The following is a 20,609-nucleotide window of genomic DNA, read 5'->3' as shown; positions in this document are numbered from 1 at the left end:
TCGGTCTTCCTATGAAAGGGAAAAAGCATGTTCAATGCGCCTCATTGCGTCACTGATGAAGGGTGTTGTGACTTACCACCATAATAATATGGTATCCAAAACCCGTTTTCACCTGCAGGAGCCGCCGTCCACCGTGAGCATCAACACCGTATCCGCGCGGGAGATACGCCACTTACCGGCGGGTCTGTAAAGATCGGTTTGTCTGCAGAGGAGTAGTCGCGTGAGCACCATAAAAATCCCGGCAAAATATGTTTGTAACATTTTCTTTTTCCTTACCGCATGTGCTGGGTTGCAGAGCGAATGCTGCAAACGGAGAACAATGAGATCATGCGAGTTGATAAGCTGAGATCCCTTCTCTTCCCCTTCTCTCGTTCGTTCGCTCCTTACCTGCATCCTGGAATGGACCAACCATCGATCCACGCACCATCCATCCCAGAGAGCCTGGCAAGTGCGGATTAGCACGTTAAGAAGCACAGCTCTCTACTCTGCACTTTTCAGATGGAATATTTACCTCCGGCCTTGGCTTTATCCTCGCTGTACAATTCCGCCACCTATGACGAATGAGACTTCGGAACAAGGCTTCCGCGCCCAGACAAGCAGCAAAAAAATCTTACTCTGTCAAATCGCATGTTTTCTTCCTTTAATTTGGCCATAGCTTCCATCACCTAACGACTTGCCAATTAGAGTTTGCCCAAATATTCCATTAATTTACGTAATATCCATCGTCTTTTACCTTGGAATGCTTTTCACACAAAATGTGCCGAACCTGGTGTATGTTCGCAAAATAAGTTTTTTTTCCGTATGGCCAAACTTTCATGTACGCGTCCTTGCCTTGATACTATTGGCCGGCTTCAACTTTCCTCCTGCCTTCTTGCCATCGTCTGTGGCAAACTTGCTGTTTTAGCAATTCAAAGACTGAAATGAGAGGGCATTTTAAGTCGTCGTTACCAGATGCCGCAGCTTTTGCCTTCTGACCGGCTGCTTGTTTGCCCTTGGCCATTCTCGTTTATGCTTAAAGGAATACCCCGGTGTCCAATGGACGTGCGGCGTGGCTTTTGTTTCGGACCTGAGTTGAGTTGAACTGTCAAAAAGTCGGCTTGAATCTTTTCCTTGTGGTCTTCCCTTTCCCCTTATCATGTTTGGACGGTCCGCAAACCTGCAGCGCTTGCTTGTGAGAGCGTCTCTATCTGCCTTCCGCGGGGGTACGTTTCTATTTACAGTTGTTAAGGATCAGACCTCGATCTCACAATTTCGATTATCGCTAGGTTCTCTAAACGTTCGATCTCGACCGCTGTATGCGCAGCCAGCTATTCAGACTTTACGATTCGCTCCTGCCGCTCTATTCCATACTCGCTCTCCAGTCTTCAATGCAGCTGCCGAGTCAGAACAGGAACTGGCTGTCCCGAATGAGCCAGTAACTCCAAAGAAGTTTTCAGATATCGAGGCCATTCATCCAATGACAAGAAAGGCTTTGGATAAGGTATTCCAGTATAAGGACATGTCCATTGTGCAAGAAGCAGTGCTGTCGAGATTACCGAACGAAGACGATATGTTTGTCAAGGCCAAGACCGGCACCGGAAAGACGCTTGCTTTCCTTATCGCTGCATTGGAGACGGCCACGCGAGGAAAATCGTTCGCTGATCTTAGAGGATTTGACGGTGCATCCATTTTCATTGTTTCGCCTACTCGAGAATTAGCCCTCCAAATTGCAAACGAAGCATCCAAGTTGACAAAGTACTATCCTTTCAAGGTGCATTGCTTCGTTGGTGGCGAGTCCAGAAGAAGACAACTGCAGCTCCTTGAACGTGGTCGTTGCGACATCATTGTTGGCACGCCTGGACGACTCAATGATCTGCTAAAAAGTGAGAGACATTTCAAGAAACTATGCCAGACCACCAAAGTTGTCGTTTTGGACGAAGCCGATCAGCTCGTCGATATGGGTTTCAAGGATGAAGTGCAACGGTTGCTACGACATTTACCGAAAAAGCGTCAGACTTTGCTCTTCTCGGCCACATTGTCAGACGATGTCAAGCGTTCTATTGGTGACTTTGCTTTGAATAAGGACTACAAACTGATCGACACTGTTGGCGAAGAGGATGTAAACACCCATATGCATGTGAAGCAATCAGCCTTAATAGCAAGCTATCAAGACCAAGTGCCACTTCTTCGCAACCTTCTCCGCGATTACAAGGCCGCCAACAGCGGTAAAGTCATTGTGTTTTTGCCTACCACGAAAGCTACGATCCTTTACGGCCAGTTATTCCGTTTCCTTTTGCCTGAACGTGAGATTATGGATATCCACTCTGGCAAAAGTCAAGAACAACGCACTCGCATTACAAAGCGTTTCAAGAATGCACACAATGGTACAATCCTATTTACGTCCGATGTTTCTGCACGTGGAGTAGATTATCCCAACGTGTCTCTGGTGGTGCAAGTTGGTATCCCCTCCTCGAGAGACCAGTATATCCATCGACTTGGTCGTACTGGTCGTGCCGGAAAGGACGGCGAGGGTATCCTTGTCCTCGCACCGTTTGAAAAACCATTTATTGAAAAGGCTATTGGTGACTTGCCGGTTCATAACCTCGTTCCTCCCAAGTTCGATGAGGAGTACAGAACCGAGACTGCAAGACTGTTGGACTTTGCGGTCAAGAAAGTCGATCCTGAATTCTTCCGAGATGTATATACAGCATTCCTCGGTTTCTGTAAGTCTACGATCCATCTAGTAAATAAGCGGCTTGTGAATGCTAAATTCAAACGAATGTGTAGATTCTTCAAAAATGGAATTGCTTGACAAGAAACGATCAGATACCCTTAAATACGCTACTTCCTTCCTAAATGGATTTGCTGTTGAGGATATACCGCATTTATCGTCTTCGTTTATTCAAAAGCTGGGCCTTGCTGAGCGAGAACCCAAGCAACGTGGACGACGAGATTCAACAACCCGACGGGGTCGATTCGCAAGCCCACCTCCACAGCGGCACTCAAAGGACTTCGATGCTCCAAGAAGACATCGCCCATCTGAACGCATATATTTCTAGAGTTGTTAATTAGTATATAGATAGGCCGATCTTCTTCCTATATGATGCCTCCCCTTTCCAAGCACTCTTTATGTTCCTTCAATGTTGCATCTACCATGTACACATTTAAGCATATAACGGCATACCGCATCCTGTTCTGATCCTCATTAAAGACCATTATCGTTTGTATTATGTCATCCAAAAATTAGAAAGGTTGGATAGTGTTATTATTATTTACAGCTTGACCAGATCGTTATCTTCGCCTTCTATTCTATGTATTTTCTCCCAGAATGACGGTTTCATCACCAGTAACTTGTCTTTAGGGAATGTTTGGATGGACAAGTCACTAAAGACCTTGTCATCCTCCTCAAAGTTCTCTGGAAACAGCGTACGTTCAACTACCTTTACAGCGGGTATCAAGTATGGACATTCTCTTCGCAAATCCTTGTCAAGTTGGCTAACAGCAAGTGATTAGAAAATCTGAAGGACGATGTAGATATTGATGTAACGCTTGACTCACCTTCCAACATACATATCGAATCTGTTGCCGATAATCGTTACATTCGGTAGATCGTCTATGGACCAATTTGCTTCCAAAGTGTTGCTGTATAAACCACGTCCGCAATGTGGCATATAAAACAGGACACGTTTGCTAGCCTTTCTCTTGCCTTCCTACTCTCCCATCCATATTCAGTATTGCCATGTAGTGTATGATCGGCGTCGTCGCTTTAGTACCTCATTCACTGGTATGACGTTAATGTTATCTTGTTTACAAATTTTCTTATCTAACTCTGTCATGACCGGATCGTAGATATACGTCGGAGGGGACTTGCTATCTCGTCAGCGACACATGCAGTTTCAATCGATTTGATTCTGGTACCTTAAGCCGTTCGCGTATTAGAAGTATTAATGCATATTGGAACTGTGCATTTTTAGAGTGCTGCATCGATCCTATTCCATAGCAGACTATTTCATCATACGTCTCTTCCAGTCGACGTTCAAAGATGTCTGAAAGCGTTTTGATTCACTGTTAAGCACTAAAACCTTTCAGGAAAATCAAAAATTCGGGCAAAACATACCGTGTAAATCACTAAAAAATTTGCTTTGAACCAATGTCTCGCTGAGACGTATATTTCATAAGAAACTCTCGAACAAAACGTTCTTTATTTTTGGCAAAGAGCGTTGATACCTTTGTTGATCGAGTATAGATCGCAGATCAGAAACGGTATAGTCGTCTGGATCTTGAAACTTGTAACGGCCTTTCCGCTTCCTTCTCCCGTTCTTGTCTGCATTGACATTCAAGTACTTGAACTTCCTCTCGACTACTGTGAAGCCGTCATTGTCGACTTGCGACATATTAATGCTGTCAAAAATTGAAGAAGGAACTTCTTGTTTAAGCTTTCATTCTCCGTTGAAAGACCAACAGCTCCAAGCAACTCCCCAAGAACCAAACATTGGAAAAAGAGAGATAAAAGAAGAATAACACTTACAATGTAAGATATATTTGATGGCTCCCTACGCAGCAGCAACATGGCTTTTTAAAATGGTTTTAGTACACAGACAGAGTGTATTGCCCCAATTCTTCCATTTCGACATCTTTTTTGGTTCAGGAGGAATCCAAATCGGGAAATCAGCGCCCTTTTGCTTTCCTTCCCTTTGTTACCACACTGATCTAGAGATTTGGATTGACGCGATGCCTGTTACACGTCGGTCCTCAAGCGAAAAAAGCCAGGAGAAATTACAGGTTGACAAAGAGCAGAGTGTGAATGCAATGGAGGTGCACTCGACTTCTACCAAAGAACAGCAGCAGCAGCAACAGCAGAAAGAACCAAGCGCAGCTCAAGAATTGATTGAACGCTTCCTTAATGTCTTGACGAGGTTAATTCATTGCTTGCCAATCTTGGAAACATGCCTACTGACTTTGGTACTGCTTGTATAGACAAGATGAATTGGGAGTTCTGCGAGAAACTACCGGATCGGGTCTCTCGATTGACATTTTGCGATCACGACGCTATACGAGTCTAAACGAGTTCAAACGCGACTTGTATCAATTCTTCGATACACTTAGACCCATCACACCTGAACGACGGCAAGCTTTGGAACAGCTGCAATACCGAGCTTTATCTACCCTTGAATTCGAAGAAAACAGATTAAAACGTTCACTGGAACTTGACGCACAGAACGACGCAGCGAATGTGATGGAAACGAAACGCTTCGCATTGTTCCGGCCAACGTTGGACGGTTTTTTATTCACGGATGCTGCACCTGATAATCAAACTATAGAGAAACGGGAAACGTTGCGTATGTAGAGAGTCAATACAAATATCAATATCCGTTCGTTGGCAGAAGGATTAACATGCAATCTTTGAAGCGTACGGTGTGCAGGAAATGGCTATTTATCCGACGCTGGGTAGCAAAGATGCACCAACCCTCAAACAAACCGTGCCACCTCCACCTCGGTTCCCATCAAGAATACGCCGATACGAAGACAGGCATACAACTCCTAGTATGTAGCTAACGAAAAATCGCTGTTGGCGCGTTGCATGGAATACTTACAAGCTTGCAGTCCAATGGCTAGATTACGGTCCTTACTCCAGTTTTGCGCCTACTCGAGATTCTAACAATGCCAATGTATCCTACGAGAGCACATATATGGGCCGTGCATCTAAACGGTTTCAAAAATGGGAGAAAAAACAGCGGAATCAACAGACGAAGTCGGATATTGACATTGCTTGGCTCAACGAAAACGGGTTGGACAGCGATGCGATCATGCGAGCACTCGAAGTTGATATACCTGCTGTCGACGTCAATAATGCGGACGATGTGCTACAGAAAAACAAGGATTTATTAGAGTACCTGATACAATATCAAGACTACCGGTTCGGACTGGGCGATGCTCGGTGGGGTAACATTGACGATTCAGAGAAGGAAATTGGTAATACAAACAGGAAATGCAGCTTAAACAGCGAGCTCATTAATTCGTGATCATGTTATAGCAAAAACCGTAGAAAGCCGTATCAAGGAATTAATTTCCGCGGTACCGCCAAAGGATTTGATAGACAGCGATGCAGTAGAGGCGACCATGAAACGTTATCCCACATCTGAATGTACCTACCGTGGAACGCTGCCGCCTGACAAGATGTTCGCTTATCACACAAGCGACAAAGTGGAGCCTCTGCCTCCAATTGCGACCATGATGCCAAGCTATGCAAAAGAGAAATGGAAACTATTAGACGTTGGACCTAAAAATGAGAGTTATCCACGCCCGCTGCTCCATCAGCAACCGTCCTTAGCCCATCCACAAGGCTATCCTCAATGGCCGCAGTTTCCAGTACCACCACCACAACATATGCACCCTCCTTTTCCACAGCCTTCACACGGTTAATGCAATAAACTATTAGTCGTACATATCAACAGCGAGTTTACCATCGTGCCATATCATGATAAAACCCAATAGCTTGTTCGAATAGTCTTATAGATCCACAATGCCTGTTAACATATAGCTGGTGAGATAGAACACGAGGTCTGTTGCGTCTAATGCAGCTCCGTCCGTCAGGCAATAAAGCTTACAGCGCGGGGACACGACAGCTGGAAAGAAGAGACGACCGTCGTATGAAATCGCTGCAACATTTCCACTCGTTACTACGTGGCGTGTACGAAGCCAGCTTCCAGTCGCCACCGCAGCCCGATCAGTCGATTGATCAACTTCTCACGCTTCTCAACACAAAGATTGATCTGCCGGTAAAAGGAGTCTCTGATCAGGTAAACTGACATGATCGAATCTACTCGGATCGATGACGACCAATATATTTCGTAGCAAATAATCGATACTATCCTCTCTGGCTGCAAAGCTATATCTTATGAAAGCAATGTTTGCTCGTCGTTCTGCAAGTTCACCTTCAGGCAATATTCGAAGCAGGTAAATACAAAGAAATGCAACCCAAGGGACAAAAAAGGACTCACAGGATTGCTGTCAAAGATACGGCTGGCAAGCCTTCGACTTTCCCAGTTCGAAGTGTGCATCAATTATCTATTGAATGGGTTGGAAAATGCTCAAGATGTCTCGTTTGATCTGCGCGTGGATATGCTGAGAGTACTTTCGGCCCTTGTTTTCGAAAATGCATCAAATGCATCAAAGGTATCTTTTTCTCGCGTTTATTATCTTCAAAGATGAGGATGGCGCTATTGATCGAAGAACTTGATACACAGTTCAACCCAAGGCTCTCCGATATACTGTTGAAACTGGCGGATCGATCCACGAAACCATTCGAGGTGCGACGTATGGCGATCAACTGTATTGGTAACTTGTGCGCAGGCGCAGGCACAAAGTTGCAAACGTATTACAAGGATTACTACAGAACATTACTGTCAAACTTGGCCGTTGTGGAACAGAGCACAGAAGGCACACTTATGATTGCATCAAACGCTCTGGATTTCTCGGACTCTGCTGTCAGGAAAATAGCAAGTAGCACTCTCAGAGCCTTGCACTTTTTGTTAAGCCAAGACAAGACACTGGTCACAAATCCTCTCTGCGATATCATAGACATTGTACATACTTTTATATTCATGAGCGTTTCTACAAAGACGTATAATTCTACGCGTGGTTTGTGCAACAATTTGCTCGCGCTTCTCGAAAACCATGGGTAGACTTACATTTCTGCTGTGATAGATGAATCAAGCACTGGTCGAGGTATTCTTCCCGCAAGATCACGCCTCTCTCAAACATCAATAACCCCTCGTCCACAGCTGTCTTGGAGAATGATGCCCCAAAAGTCTACTGGGCTCACTAGCTCAGACTCTGAAATGTCTGATTCGAGTGATTCTACGGCAGCAAATCCAAGACGACAGTATGTTTCTTATTCGCTCAACATCAATTGTATACAGCGTGGTAACTTGATATTCTTTAGGCGTGACGATGCAAAGATACGCATCAATTCACTGCTTTGTCTCCAAGCAATCGCAAACGTATGTATGCCTTTTCCTTCTCTTTAGCAAAGTGTAGCCATTCTAACAGGAGCATTGCAGACAACGCCCCGCGTTTTATACCCACAATGGCATAGATTCATTCCAGACACGTTTTCCATATTCCTCCTCAACAACACAGACAACCAGGGCGAATTGTTACCGTATCTTGCATCTGACAACCAATCGTCATCACTGTTCACTATATTGCTGTATGATCCCATGACTACAGTTCGCATAGCCGTTTGCAATACGTTAATTTCGATGCTGGATGCATCTAAGCAATACTTGAGTGTCGCTTCCGATCGGTATGTAACACAATATCAGAGATATCAACACATAGTACGTACTGATACGTCTAGATTTTTGTTAGTGAAACCAAATCTTCGTTTACTTCTCTTTCAGAACGGCTGGCATCTATCCTTAGAGACCTTCACGCAGCAGTGAGACAAGCTCTACGGAAAGAAGCATCTGAGCAAGTGCTACAAGTGATATTACAGGTGAGCATTTCGAATCTCTGGATATACAGGCCGGTCAAACTGACTCTTTTGGTACATCTAGTTGATTCAAGTGCTTGTTGCGAATTGCCCGTACGACCGACTCGCTCCTGATTACCTGCCTCAGCTTTACCGTGCTCTTTGGGATCTCTGGCCAAGAGCTAGTAAGTTTTCACTTTTAAGTTGTTTCATTTTATTTCTAACGTAGCGTTTGACACTGTCGCTTTTGATAGGCTTGAATGTGAGATGTTCCGTTTTAGATGCTATATCTTCAATTCTGGAAGCCGCCATTGAAGTTCCAGAATCTATCCAAAACCCACTCGAGGCTGATACGTTATCGCTGCTGCAATCACTGGTCCAAACGGTTACAGAGCAATCAAGTAGTAACAGCAGCAGTAATCTACATGTCGCTGTGTGGCATACGCTGGCTGCGATGGCGCGGTTCCGATTTTCCATGGTCTCGCAAGTATTACTTGTTGCTCCAAACGGATAACGTTGCGTGTATGTAGAGCTAATCCATCCATCTAGTGAAGAGTGGAGTACCCTGGAGATTATATTTGAGAATAGTTTGAAAGATACAAATGCGTCCGTTCGCGTATCAGCTCTAAAATTTGCAGAGAGTTACGCTTGCGCGTTGGCCGAAAAGGCAACAAAAGACAAGGACTCTTATGTAAGTAGGATGGTAGCCATAAACAGCACTCGAAACATTTACAATGGATAATATAGTTGGAAAAGGGGATAGACTGGTGGACTACACTTCTCGCAAAACATATTCAAAATAGCTGCATTGATGAAGACCCTGCAGTGCGAGCTGCAACGTGCGACTGCCTTGCGAGTATATCAGAGTGTATTTACGAGCATATGAAGGTATGAAAGACTGGCATAATCCTCTTCGTCGATATATTCAATCGAATGTGTACAATGCTGAAACCTTGTTATCGTAGCCTTCGTCCCAGCGCTTGGCCATAGCTCTATTGTTACCCTTACCAGAAGACGAAGATCTCAGCGTAAGAGCGGCAGCTTGCAGAGGTTTGGGTGTCTTTGTTACTTTTGCATCGCTACGCAGTGTAAGTATTCCATTATTGCTTGCAATTCGTAGCAATGAACCTAACTGCTTTTAGGATTCGTTGTTTGTCTCGAATATGGTATCATGCATTTTGGAGAGGATGAAGGATGCAAATTTACTTGTTCGCGTCAGGGCAAGTTGGGCTTTGGGTAATATGTGTGATGCTCTCGTTGTAGAGAGGTGAGTCTCGACGACGACGATGATAGCGAATACACGGTTATTTACGTAGCATTTGCAGCGATAGCCCAGGATTCAAGTTTAGCGACTGGATATCACTAGAAACATGGACGGATGTTTTGGATGCAGCTTCTTCGGCAAGCTTGGATAACGACAAGGTAAAACAGCTTGCATATTTTGCACGAGAAAGGTTCAACTTACGCATTGCAAACTAGCTGCGCTCGAACGCTGTACGTGCCATGGGCAGTTTACTTCAGGTTACTCCTGCCAAAGTTTTCGAATACAGTCACACAATGAACTTGGTGAAAAAGGCCATGGCCGGTCTCGTAAAGAATGTTGAGACTGGATCACTCAAGGTAAACAATATCTACTCGCTGTTGCGTTGGCGCAGAAACTCACAGATTTGAAAGACTCGATGGAATGCGTGTCACGCTGCAAGCAACATGTTGAAAAATGCCTCATTTCCAATCGGATACGTGCAAGCATCCAGATCACTGTATCCGTGGACAGTGCCTTTGTATACTGCTCTCACACGATCGCTGAACCAGTGCCGCAACTACAAGGTTAAAATCAATGCTTGTCTCGCACTGGCAACTCCTTCCGATGGTGGGAAATATGGAGACGATCAGCTTTTCACAGCAGTTTATCAGGCAGTAGAGCAAGCCAAAGTTGCATGCGAAACAGGACAGGAAGAGAACTTTCAAGAATACAGATATAAAGAGCAACTGAAGCAGCAGGTGAGAGTGCTCGCATTGTAGGTACGAGTTAGCCACGGTTTCTAACACAGTAATTACGATGATGCAGGTCAGCGAGGCCTTACTGCATTTGAGCAGCATTCAACTTTCACGTGCAAAGTGAGATGGCTGTCACGGGAATCATTGAATAAAAGTTGTGTTTTTTCCTTTTTGCCCATTCGTTACTTTTCTTTTATCATGCCTGCTGTGTTCTCCAAGCTGGCCACGTCGCCGCAGTGGGTCGCAATGGCAGCCCTGATGAAGAAATGGGCAGCGACGTACATGCAGCACCGCACCGCTGTTGGCCGGTGTCTTTTACTGCTCTTTGTCCTGCGCACCGCACTCTCTATCCACAAAGCAGTGAGCAGGTTTAAAAAGGAGCAGAAAAAACCACGGCAATCCTTGTCTGCACGTCTACAGACTTCAGACAAATCTTCAAAGCGCAAAGTCGAGGTATAAATTCGAAAAGAGAAAACGGAGGAACGAGGCATTATTGATGGTTCAAATCTTGCCAGGTCGATATGGGATTTTTGAAACAACTGCAATATTTACTTGGCACTGTCATGCCAGGGGTACGGTCCAAAGAATTTTGGATGCTGGTCGTACACTCGGGATTTTTGGTGTTCCGTACCGTCTTGTCAGTGTACATTGCAGCTTTGGATGGTCGGATAGTTAGCGCCCTTGTGAGGATCTATGATGGGCATGAAGCAAGAGATTCTCTTACTAATCTGTCACCTACAGGTACGCGGTAAAATGAAGGAGTTTATACTCGGTATTGGATGGTGGATGGCAGTAGCCATTCCGGCCACTTACACAAACAGCATGGTATGCCTTGATATATTCTTGTACGTACCATGCAGCGTCAAGGCTAACTGAGATAATGATTAGCTATCCTACATGCAAAGCAAATTAGCGCTTGCTTTCCGCACACGTTTGACACAACACATTCACGATCAGTATTTAAGCGACATGACATTCTATACACTTGGAAACTTGGACGACCGTATCAAGAATGCCGATCAATGCATCACCGTAGACACAATGAAATTCAGCAATTCACTCGCTGAACTCTACTCCAACCTGGCCAAGCCTATTCTGGATGTATTCATATACAATTATCAGTTGACTCGCAGCGTCGGTTTCGAAGCTATCTTGCTTAGCATGGTCATCGTCAATTTGTCTTCTAATACAATGAGACGCTACACACCATCGTTTGGCAAAATGGTAGCCGAGGAGCAGCGCTTGGAGGGTGAGTTCCGTTTCGGCCACTCTCGCGTTATCGAAAACGCCGAAGAAATCGCATTGTACGATGGCGAAAAGATTGAGAAGAATATCCTAGACCGCAGCTACTATGCATTGATCAAACATGTCAACCGTGTATACCGTCTCCGCGTACCACACGGCATGCTCGAGGATTTTATCATCAAATATTTTTGGGGAGCCTGCGGTCTCCTCTTGTGCTCAGTGCCTGTCTTTTTCAAGGTTCCTGGAGTTGATGCTAACGATATTGGCGGACGTACAGAAGGTTGGTGTAGCGCGCGCAACAGAATACCAAATACACGTCAGATTTCATTGATACGGACTACATTGCAGGTTTTGTCACCAACAGACGTCTTCTAGTCAGTTCATCAGATGCGGTCGGTCGTATCATGTATGCTTACAAGGAGATTACAGAATTGGCTGGTTACACCACTCGTGTACGTACTATGATCAACCGAGAAAGGAATGCGGGCAAACCGATTGACAGTGAGCTATCTAGGTGACGGACCTTCTTGAAGTTTTCGAGGATGTAAAAGCTGGCCGGTATCAAAAGCGACTCGTTTCTTCTGCATCCATCGAAAACAACGAAAAGATGCTGCAAGGTCGAGGAAAGCTCGAGGAAGGCGAGAATATTGAATTTGAAAACGTCCCTATCATCAGTCCTAACGGCGACGTTCTTGTCCCTCAACTGACGTTCCATGTCAAGCCTGGTGTATGTATCGTGAGATAGTGTGTTCATGCACGTACTCACTGAATTTATTCCTCAAATTAATAGATGCATCTGCTTATCGTTGGGCCCAATGGTTGCGGCAAATCTTCCCTTTTCCGAATCCTCGGTGGACTTTGGCCTGTATACGGCGGTACTGTCATGAAGCCACATTATCGCGATATCTTTTACATCCCTCAAAGACCTTACCTGTCCCTCGGTACTCTTCGAGACCAGTAAGCATATCCATGTTCAGCCTGCTCTATGTTTTCTTTAGACTCAATGTACGCCTATTAGAATCCTTTATCCAGACACCTTACAAGATATGAAGAAACGTAAGCAGGATGCGACAAATTTGGTTTGATCTGTATACGACTGACTCAACGTGATAACCAGGCAATGTCACCGATGATGATCTTCTCAACATCCTCAAAGTAGTTCAGATCGAACATATTGTCGAGCGCGAGGGCGGTTGGGACACTGAGAAAGAATGGGCGATTGCTCTTTCTGGAGGAGATAAGCAACGAGTAAGAAAACAAATGAAACATGTAGAGGAATATTACTCAACATTGCCATCTTAGATTGCTATGGCTCGCTTATTCTATCACTCCCCTAGATATGCCATCCTTGATGAATGTAAGTACATGTCAAATCATCATCAAATAGCTGAGTAGAACTAAAGGCTCCATGCGCGTAGGTACGAGCGCTGTCAGTATGGACATTGAAAAGATTATGTATACCCACGCGACAGGTAAATCCGCATACATTATGTTGAGATGAGATCACGTTTTCACTCGACGTAAAACCATTAGATCTTGGCATTTCATTGCTAACAGTGTCGCATCGACCTTCTCTGTGGAAATATCATAACTATATCTTACAATACGATGGCCAAGGCGGTTATGTCTTTACAAAACTAGATGCTGAGAAGCGATTAGCATTGCAAGAAGAGAAGAATGCTGTAAGTAAACGAGCAATCCGACTTTTATTACATAAATTAAACACTTCCTGCTTCAGATTGAGCAACAGCTTATTGAAGTGCCAAAGATGCAAGCGCGTTTGCAAGAATTGAAGGAGATGAGAGTTGCTGCTCGTACTTAAATATTTTACATGTAACTTTTAAGAATAAGTAATTTATGACTATAAAGAGAATACCCTAAGTTTAGCATAGCTCTGATTTTCTATTTCTCTCGGAATGGGGTCCTTGATGTACAGTACCATGTATAATTATTAGCCGAGTTCGAGAGGCTTGAAGCCCTTTCGAAAGCGCATCAGTAGATGGAGACATGAAAGATGGATCCTGTCACCTTGTATTGATATGGCCATCGGTACATTTTAATACCATATTATCGATCCATCCCAACTCCTACGTACGCTTTGGATCTGATCCAGATAGAAAGCAACACCATGCCATCATTAGTTGCCGTAACAATTCCCTAAAAGCCAAGGTACATTGTAATAAATTCCTTTTCCAAGTATACTTACACTATATATTCGTTTGGAATGCGTTTGCAACACAAAATCAATGCAGCTGCATGAAAAGTCAGCGTACAGAATCGGTGATTGCAGCAAAAGTAACTCTGCAACGAGTCCTGAAATTTGAGGGACCGATCGGCCCACTTGCATACATTTTCTCTTTTACATGAGCCTAAGTGACGAGGCAACTTCAACACAAATGGTCCCAGAAATGAAGTTACAGAATACAAACAGTACGTTGTAGCTTAAGGCTCTGCTGACTTGTCACTGATCGGCAAATTTGATGTAGATCAGACGCTGCCAGTCCCGGAATTTCCATCTCGCAACGGACCGCAACGACTCATTGCAGCTGCAACGAAGCAACCAAAACGAAGACAAAAGGTCATTCTTGAACCTGGACATTCGCCACTTGATTGGGCGAGGCTCAAGAGCTCGGGTAAAGATCTGAGAGTACGTTGTTCTTGTCGTTGTTGCTTGATCATTAAGTGGCTGCGGATAACTGACTTCTTTTCTGCTCTTGCAGGGCGTACCGCAGTTAGGGAGGTACACGTTAGACGACTTAAAACAGCACAAGACCGAGCAAGATGCATGGACTGCTATTCAGGGCAAAGTTTACAACATGACACCTTATTTAAAGTTCCATCCCGGCGGTGTTAGGGATTTAATGCGAATTGCTGGTAGAGACGGCACCAAACTATTCAGTAAGTTGTCCGTCCCGAGATAAGAAATATGTATAGGTCCTAGTTTCTGACCTGGTCATTAGTGTTGACCCATCCTTGGGTAAACGCAGAGTTTATGTTAGATGCCTGTCTGGTCGGATTTCTTGTGCCTGGCAGAAAGATTAACGACGATGACGATGATGATGATAACTAGATACCAGTCTTATATATTGTTTCTCCCTCTCTGTTTCATGCAATCGTACGTGTGCATTCCCATAACATTCGGCTATGCCTATTACATACGATACTTTCCGTTTCTAACTGCATCCTACATGTATACACGTACAACTTCCTTCGTGAGTCTGTGCTTATGATATAGATCTGGCACTTGTTATTTATTGTGTTTACGTTAATGGAATATGTTTTCTGTTTCTTGTCATGTATACGAAGACATATTTGTTAGCTTACTCATCTTCCCGAAGGGTTATCGTAACACGTGTCTGTAAGTATTTAAATAAAGAAGTATGAATTAGATTGAGATGCGGCAGCGCGTGCAAGTCGGGGGATATAACTTAATCTTTGAGCTTTTTCTTCTTTCTCGCATCATAGATGAGCGTGTTCAAGGCCAAGGTAAATTGACGGCTGTACCCAGATAGATACATATCCTGTAACCTTGTTTTAGAATATATGCCGGACTAACAAGTAATTATCACTTACCAAACATGCAGAGCTTCTCAGCTCGCAAAGTACGTACCGAGTTATCGTCAACTCGGTGCAGTGTGATTGCAATTTTTGGGCATAATCGGTATTTGTCTCCTTTCATTGTTGACTCCATATTTTGACGATGCCGTTAGAATATTTGAGAGATTTCAATGTACTACCCGTCGGGGAGTAACTCTTGGTGGATATTTTTCTCCTTCTCACATGTAAACAAGTTTAGATGCAACGTGTGATAGTAGCTTTTCATGGGCAACAGGGACGAGTTACCAAAGACTAATACCTTTAAAGCTCGCCTGGCTATACAATGGCCACAGTTGGCGCCTTGTTCGTTGTATTGAGCGAAGCTGTCGGGAAGAAACTTACAGGAAGCTGCTGCAAACTGTATCCTTACTACGTAGATTGGTTTTTGTGGTATCTTGCGAGCATAGTTTTTGCTAAAAGCATACATGCAGCCGTACTTACCATTAGGGTGATTGGCAATTCTCATTTAGTCCGTTTATAGCATCCTTTCTGCAACGTTTCGCAGATTGTCAAGCTCTTTCTTACATACACAACAGGTGAAGCAATCGAAAATTGGAGTTCATGCAGCATTTTCTAAAAGATATCGTGTCTGTTTCTCATTTAATTCTTCTTTATTTTTGGGGGAGGGGTCGCGTAGTGTGGAACAGATCTTAAGGATTGCGTCTAAATACAGAAAAGTAGATAACTTTGATTCGTCGCAAGCGTTTGCGCAGCTACGCGTTTTATCTGTTACCGTGACAACAAACGGCAAGGAACCCTATAAGGTTTACCCAGGTGAGTAAATTGCAATCGTCTCTAGGTTTCCTTCATTGCAAGCTCACGATACGATTCATACTAGAATTGATTACATTTATTGGTACCAAGAGGCGTCCCAAGTTCACCATCTTTGTCAAAGAACACAAAACGTCGTTCAAAACTTGGCATTCCACACCCAAGTCCATGGACGACCTGGAAAGAATCTGGAAAAGGTGTTTTGAGACAGAGGCCCAACGTTTGAGCAAGGAAGTGAAGGTGGTTATCACAAACAGTCGTTTACCTTGCGGTGATACTGACCGTGCTTTGGTGGTCAGATTGGCCAGAAGATGACCCGTGAAGACACCTGGCAGATAATATCCATGGAAATCGAAGTGGCATCTAATGAAGTGCGTAGCTAAATTGTTCAATGGCGACACATTTCTCAACTTTGTTTTCAATAGACTATGGCAATCCTGCAACATGAAAAGAGTGTGCTCGAAACTCAGCGAGTGGTGATTGATAGCATAAACCGACAGCTGCAAGGACGACAGGCGTCACAAGGAAGTTCACAAGAGAACAGTGAAAGCACTGTAAGCTCTGAGGAATCAGCATCAGACGAGATGAATAATGATGAAGAGGTATCTTTGGATTCGGTCACCAGCTTTTCAAGATATATTTACCTATGATATAGTTTATAATTGCAAAGCGCAACATTTCTAACGCGCTTAATGTCTTCAGAAACAATTGCGTTCAGAAATTTACCGACAAAATATCTCTCTGCTGCGCGGAATTGCTCGCCTTGAATTTTATCTATCTCTTTGAGATGGACAGAGAAGACTGTCGTGCATACTTTCCGCACGTTGTCGATTACATCGAAGATGCTCTCGAGGACGAACTGGGACGAAATGAAAATATTCCAACATTAAGCCGATTGTCTGTCGATAATTGCGAAAAGCTCGCGGAGGTATAGTCATATAGCAGTCATTTTTATGCTGAATTATGTAGATAATCACAAAAGGCTAGGCAATTCGCATCTACAGCCTATGAAGCTCCAAAGGCAGCACATACCTGGGGGACTGCGGCGCATACAGATACTCTAATAAGTCATGTGGTGAATATTTAGTCTGCGAGCAAGGAAAAGAAAAAGAATGGATTGTTCGACCCGATGGTTTAGTCGCCCGCCGTGGAAACCGAGGATCTGAAATATTTTGGTCGTCGAAGTGAAATTGCCTAATGAGCCACCGCAAAAGGATCTGGTGAAACTCGGGTATAAGATGAAAACATTGCTGGACCGACTCGTTGTCTTCTCAGTACCCAGTCTAGCAACCATTGGAATCCTCGTTGAAGGTTAGTTCCATGAATTTTCACAAGATATAGTGTCCTTCATCTAGCAACATAGGCTTCTAGGTCAAGGTCTATCGTATTGATCTCGAATACAATAATGTATATCGAATAATGCAGATACAACAAGGATACCCTTCTTGCAGCCGGGCAGATTTTAGCGTACTTAAGAGTAGCATCAGAAGAATGTTACAGCTGCCCGTGAGTTGCTCGAGAGTGTAAAGACATGGATATAAACTGCTCGCTGATATCCCATAATGGATAATGCAGCGACTTTCTCGTCCGCCTAACTACAAACGCATCAAGGTTCGCACTCTTGGTCTTCACAAGCCATTTTTGATACATTTTATCGTCTCTTCGAGATACATGCTCAGACTTTACGGCTTTGAGGCTGGCTTCTTCAACCCTCAAGCTACTCTGGACCCACACTCACTTAATCCATACCTCGAAGGATAATGGCCATCAAGTAACTATCGTGTATCGTTTATTAGATCGAAGAAAAAAAAATGATCAAGTGTTTTATTTGTATTATATGGTCTGTATGTTTACATATGTGTATGTCGTTTACAAGTCTGCGGGTATGGCAATTTGATTGTCGTTTATGGTTCTTTGTTTTGCTTTACGGATTGGCGGTTTGAAAGCGACCCTTTTGGGCACGTGACTCACTAGGGCTTTCCGGTGTATCGAAGGGGCGAGAGTCACCTTTTCTTTTTACTGGCTTGGCTAGTAGACCCGGCTTTTTGAGAGGATACAAAGAAATATGTTCTCCTTCATAGGTAAAAAGGAGTATTCCATCGACGCAAACGCAGACAAAAACCAATACAAATTCTAGCTCCAGGCGCTAACTCAAAGGAAAAGGGTGGTACCTTTACCAACCCACGGGTTTTGCCAACAGGCGACCCAGCACTAGGCACCAGGACTTTTTCAAATCCTCGCAATGAACTACCTCCAGCGGGCTCCATGTATTCGAATGTTGCCACAGGTCAAGAAACCTTCTGGTATCCTAGGTAGTAGTATCTTGTCATGCTATTATGTTATGATATCGTGTCCTCATTGTTGCCAAGGAGCTCGGAAAAATCGAACTTTGACTGGGTGAACCAGCCGCAATGGATTCAGAAGGATCCCGTAACAGAATTCCTGTACTTGCGGAAACCTTAAGGAAAGCTTATCTTTGAGACTTGTAGCATTGCATATCAAAATCAATGGAAAAATACAAACGAGTCAAAATATTGTAGTGAGGTGTTTAGCCATTGTATGCAACTGTTATTTTGCTACGATTTCAAGTGCATTCGCACGGCTGTGATGGTCATTTGCAACTGGCTGACTAGGTACCAGGAAAAAAAAAGAAGAATAAACGATTATTCATTCTCTGCGGATGCTTGCTCATTGTCATCCTTCTTCTCTTCAGTCGTCTTCTTCTTTCGGCCACGCTTCCTGGTTGGCTTTTCAGGCTTCTCTTCTGTCTTTTCCTCCTCCTCTTCGACATTCTTTCTCTTTCTTCCACGCTTCTTGGGAGCCTCTTCTTTTTTCTCTGTTTCAGTTTCGGCCTTCTTCTTTCGACCACCCTTCTTAGTTTCCTTTTTCTCCTTTTCTTCACTGTGATAAACTTGCAGTTAGAGACGAGGGTCCGTGGTTAGATTGAGGAGTTCTTACGTTTCATTGGTTTCTTCCTTTTGAGGGCGATCTTCCTCTGGAACCTCGCCAGCTTCCCATGCACGACGAACTTTGTCAGCGTCCCCGTCACGGAGATCTTCAAATCCTTCGATTTCCTCTGGGCCACTCAACGCATCTTTCATATTCTCAATGACCTTTGGCGTGACACACGTCCTGTGCAAATCAATCCGGTTCAGGATCATGTCATTGCATTAATATATATATATCCTCAACATACCAGTGCTTCCAAGTAGTACTCGAGAAAGAGCCGCTGTCAATATCAACTCCAAATCGAAGTTCTCCTTGCTAAGGCGTCCACTCAGCATTGATCAAACCGGTTTTCAAACCCTATCATGCTATCCTTTGCAATACCTGGATCACTCTATCCTCTCTGTGGCATAGCTTCTTTGGTCCCTTGCACTTTGCGCGACCACTCTGCAAAAAAGATCGAGTAAATCAACAGGCTCCGGTAGATCTGACGCGTCAAACGATCAATAGCGAGTCTTACTTTGGCGTACTAGAAACAAGCAAGTAAAGAGAGGTAAACGTGAGAACACTGGGAGGATACATACTTCAGCACCCGAGAATTGCTCACTTCAATGTGGTATGGCATTGTGGCGTTCGAAAGTCTGTTCACGGATAAAGAAGAAAGTAGCAGCAGCTTATGCTCCTCATGCACAATGGGCTGATGATTTTCACCCCCGCCACTATTTCGAACGTGATCGGTCGTTTCTTTCATCCTCTCTCTCTTTCAACTAATCCCCCACTCGATATTGTCTTTGGATTTATCATGGCTCCTCAAGGCAACGCTACCGCTGGTGCCACACTGTTGAGGCTATAATTGCATATTTCCTTCCGACGTTTCCGACTGCTGCGAACTTTACAAACTGAGACTGATCAGGGCGGACGCCGACAAAGTAGGACCCAACCTCCATGAACTTTTCGGTCGCAAGTCCGCTCAAGTACCCTGATTCAGCTACACGGACGCTAAGTAAGAACAAGGGTGTCATTTGGGACGAGCAGACGTTGTTCGATGTAAGGAAACTGGGATATGCCATATCAGCATGAAGTCAAGATGTTCAACAGGAAACAACTTTGGACGATGACGAACTGTTAGGAATGTTTAATTGCAGAAATAGCCGCATACAAAGAGCAAAATAATCGTAGAAAAATGTTGTCTGCTGCGTAGTTTGCCAATTACAGTTTCAGCCTTGTTGCTGCTTTGTTATACTGTCCACTGTTTTTTTCGAGGAAGAGGTGTATGATCTTTAAACGAATGTGAATCAATATAGGTTCAGTTGTATCTTGTAGGTAGCGTTGTATCCAACGCTGTATTTCACATGCAAATGACAGGATCTTCCAGATTTTACCTTCACCTTATCTCCTCTAACAGCAATCTGGTAATACAGATAGCTTAATTGCCCGACATCTTCAAATATACACTTTTTCCCAAAAGTAATGTCAATTCTGTGTAATTTTATAATATATTTATACAGCAAAATTGCAAATTGCAGCGACATTAATTTTTGGAAAAGGTGTACACTTACCGGAAAGCATTTCGTCAAAAATCAAATTCGCGTTCCCC

At 44.0% G+C, this 20,609-nt stretch overlaps 9 protein-coding genes across 9 annotated transcripts; 6 read left to right on the top strand and 3 right to left on the bottom strand.

The window, feature by feature from the left end:
• Window positions 1-49: 49 nt before the first annotated feature.
• On the bottom strand, window positions 50-1,000 carry VTP01DRAFT_5107 (uncharacterized protein; the record flags this gene model as incomplete). Its single annotated transcript, XM_069383863.1, has 8 exons — window positions 50-112; window positions 177-202; window positions 277-303; window positions 388-441; window positions 512-551; window positions 615-665; window positions 734-766; window positions 893-1,000. The coding sequence occupies 8 exons, from the start codon at window positions 998-1,000 to the stop codon at window positions 50-52; spliced, it is 402 nt and encodes a 133-aa protein (XP_069235707.1).
• Window positions 1,001-1,135: 135 nt separating this feature from the next.
• VTP01DRAFT_5106 (uncharacterized protein) lies at window positions 1,136-3,038 on the top strand (the record flags this gene model as incomplete). The annotated part of the gene is made up of 3 exons (XM_069383862.1): window positions 1,136-1,202; window positions 1,266-2,702; window positions 2,767-3,038. The coding sequence occupies 3 exons, from the start codon at window positions 1,136-1,138 to the stop codon at window positions 3,036-3,038; spliced, it is 1,776 nt and encodes a 591-aa protein (XP_069235706.1).
• A 213-nt stretch (window positions 3,039-3,251) lies between these two features.
• Window positions 3,252-4,373, bottom strand: VTP01DRAFT_5105 (uncharacterized protein; the record flags this gene model as incomplete). Its single annotated transcript, XM_069383861.1, has 6 exons — window positions 3,252-3,474; window positions 3,538-3,689; window positions 3,753-3,845; window positions 3,898-4,025; window positions 4,097-4,137; window positions 4,207-4,373. The coding sequence occupies 6 exons, from the start codon at window positions 4,371-4,373 to the stop codon at window positions 3,252-3,254; spliced, it is 804 nt and encodes a 267-aa protein (XP_069235705.1).
• A 337-nt stretch (window positions 4,374-4,710) lies between these two features.
• Window positions 4,711-6,402, top strand: VTP01DRAFT_5104 (uncharacterized protein; the record flags this gene model as incomplete). The annotated part of the gene is made up of 5 exons (XM_069383860.1): window positions 4,711-4,895; window positions 4,957-5,318; window positions 5,389-5,523; window positions 5,584-5,952; window positions 6,014-6,402. The coding sequence occupies 5 exons, from the start codon at window positions 4,711-4,713 to the stop codon at window positions 6,400-6,402; spliced, it is 1,440 nt and encodes a 479-aa protein (XP_069235704.1).
• Window positions 6,403-6,554: 152 nt separating this feature from the next.
• Window positions 6,555-10,577, top strand: VTP01DRAFT_5103 (uncharacterized protein; the record flags this gene model as incomplete). The annotated part of the gene is made up of 18 exons (XM_069383859.1): window positions 6,555-6,779; window positions 6,835-6,936; window positions 6,997-7,155; window positions 7,227-7,620; window positions 7,687-7,864; window positions 7,925-7,982; window positions 8,043-8,287; window positions 8,353-8,479; window positions 8,541-8,640; window positions 8,710-8,938; window positions 9,005-9,146; window positions 9,203-9,343; window positions 9,421-9,543; window positions 9,598-9,722; window positions 9,781-9,877; window positions 9,935-10,075; window positions 10,130-10,456; window positions 10,524-10,577. 18 exons carry the CDS (start codon window positions 6,555-6,557, stop codon window positions 10,575-10,577), a joined length of 2,967 nt encoding a protein of 988 aa, XP_069235703.1.
• A 74-nt stretch (window positions 10,578-10,651) lies between these two features.
• On the top strand, window positions 10,652-13,520 carry VTP01DRAFT_5102 (uncharacterized protein; the record flags this gene model as incomplete). Its single annotated transcript, XM_069383858.1, has 13 exons — window positions 10,652-10,906; window positions 10,969-11,136; window positions 11,195-11,278; window positions 11,342-11,978; window positions 12,047-12,150; window positions 12,213-12,425; window positions 12,489-12,655; window positions 12,717-12,754; window positions 12,816-12,946; window positions 13,001-13,055; window positions 13,117-13,170; window positions 13,232-13,380; window positions 13,437-13,520. 13 exons carry the CDS (start codon window positions 10,652-10,654, stop codon window positions 13,518-13,520), a joined length of 2,139 nt encoding a protein of 712 aa, XP_069235702.1.
• Window positions 13,521-14,094: 574 nt separating this feature from the next.
• Window positions 14,095-14,768, top strand: VTP01DRAFT_5101 (uncharacterized protein; the record flags this gene model as incomplete). Its single annotated transcript, XM_069383857.1, has 4 exons — window positions 14,095-14,128; window positions 14,185-14,345; window positions 14,419-14,596; window positions 14,659-14,768. The coding sequence occupies 4 exons, from the start codon at window positions 14,095-14,097 to the stop codon at window positions 14,766-14,768; spliced, it is 483 nt and encodes a 160-aa protein (XP_069235701.1).
• A 395-nt stretch (window positions 14,769-15,163) lies between these two features.
• On the top strand, window positions 15,164-18,529 carry VTP01DRAFT_5100 (uncharacterized protein; the record flags this gene model as incomplete). Its single annotated transcript, XM_069383856.1, has 10 exons — window positions 15,164-15,184; window positions 15,283-15,326; window positions 15,969-16,069; window positions 16,134-16,306; window positions 16,366-16,422; window positions 16,492-16,668; window positions 16,722-16,994; window positions 17,281-17,377; window positions 18,210-18,378; window positions 18,439-18,529. The coding sequence occupies 10 exons, from the start codon at window positions 15,164-15,166 to the stop codon at window positions 18,527-18,529; spliced, it is 1,203 nt and encodes a 400-aa protein (XP_069235700.1).
• Window positions 18,530-18,729: 200 nt separating this feature from the next.
• Window positions 18,730-19,637, bottom strand: VTP01DRAFT_5099 (uncharacterized protein; the record flags this gene model as incomplete). The annotated part of the gene is made up of 6 exons (XM_069383853.1): window positions 18,730-18,967; window positions 19,025-19,198; window positions 19,263-19,330; window positions 19,397-19,459; window positions 19,533-19,541; window positions 19,620-19,637. 6 exons carry the CDS (start codon window positions 19,635-19,637, stop codon window positions 18,730-18,732), a joined length of 570 nt encoding a protein of 189 aa, XP_069235699.1.
• Window positions 19,638-20,609: the final 972 nt, after the last annotated feature.

This window comes from Rhizomucor pusillus, assembly GCF_041956525.1.
Source record: "Rhizomucor pusillus strain CBS 183.67 unplaced genomic scaffold VTP01scaffold_20, whole genome shotgun sequence".
NCBI lineage: Eukaryota > Fungi > Mucoromycota > Mucoromycetes > Mucorales > Lichtheimiaceae > Rhizomucor > Rhizomucor pusillus.
This window is presented reverse-complemented; position numbering and strand designations above follow the sequence as displayed.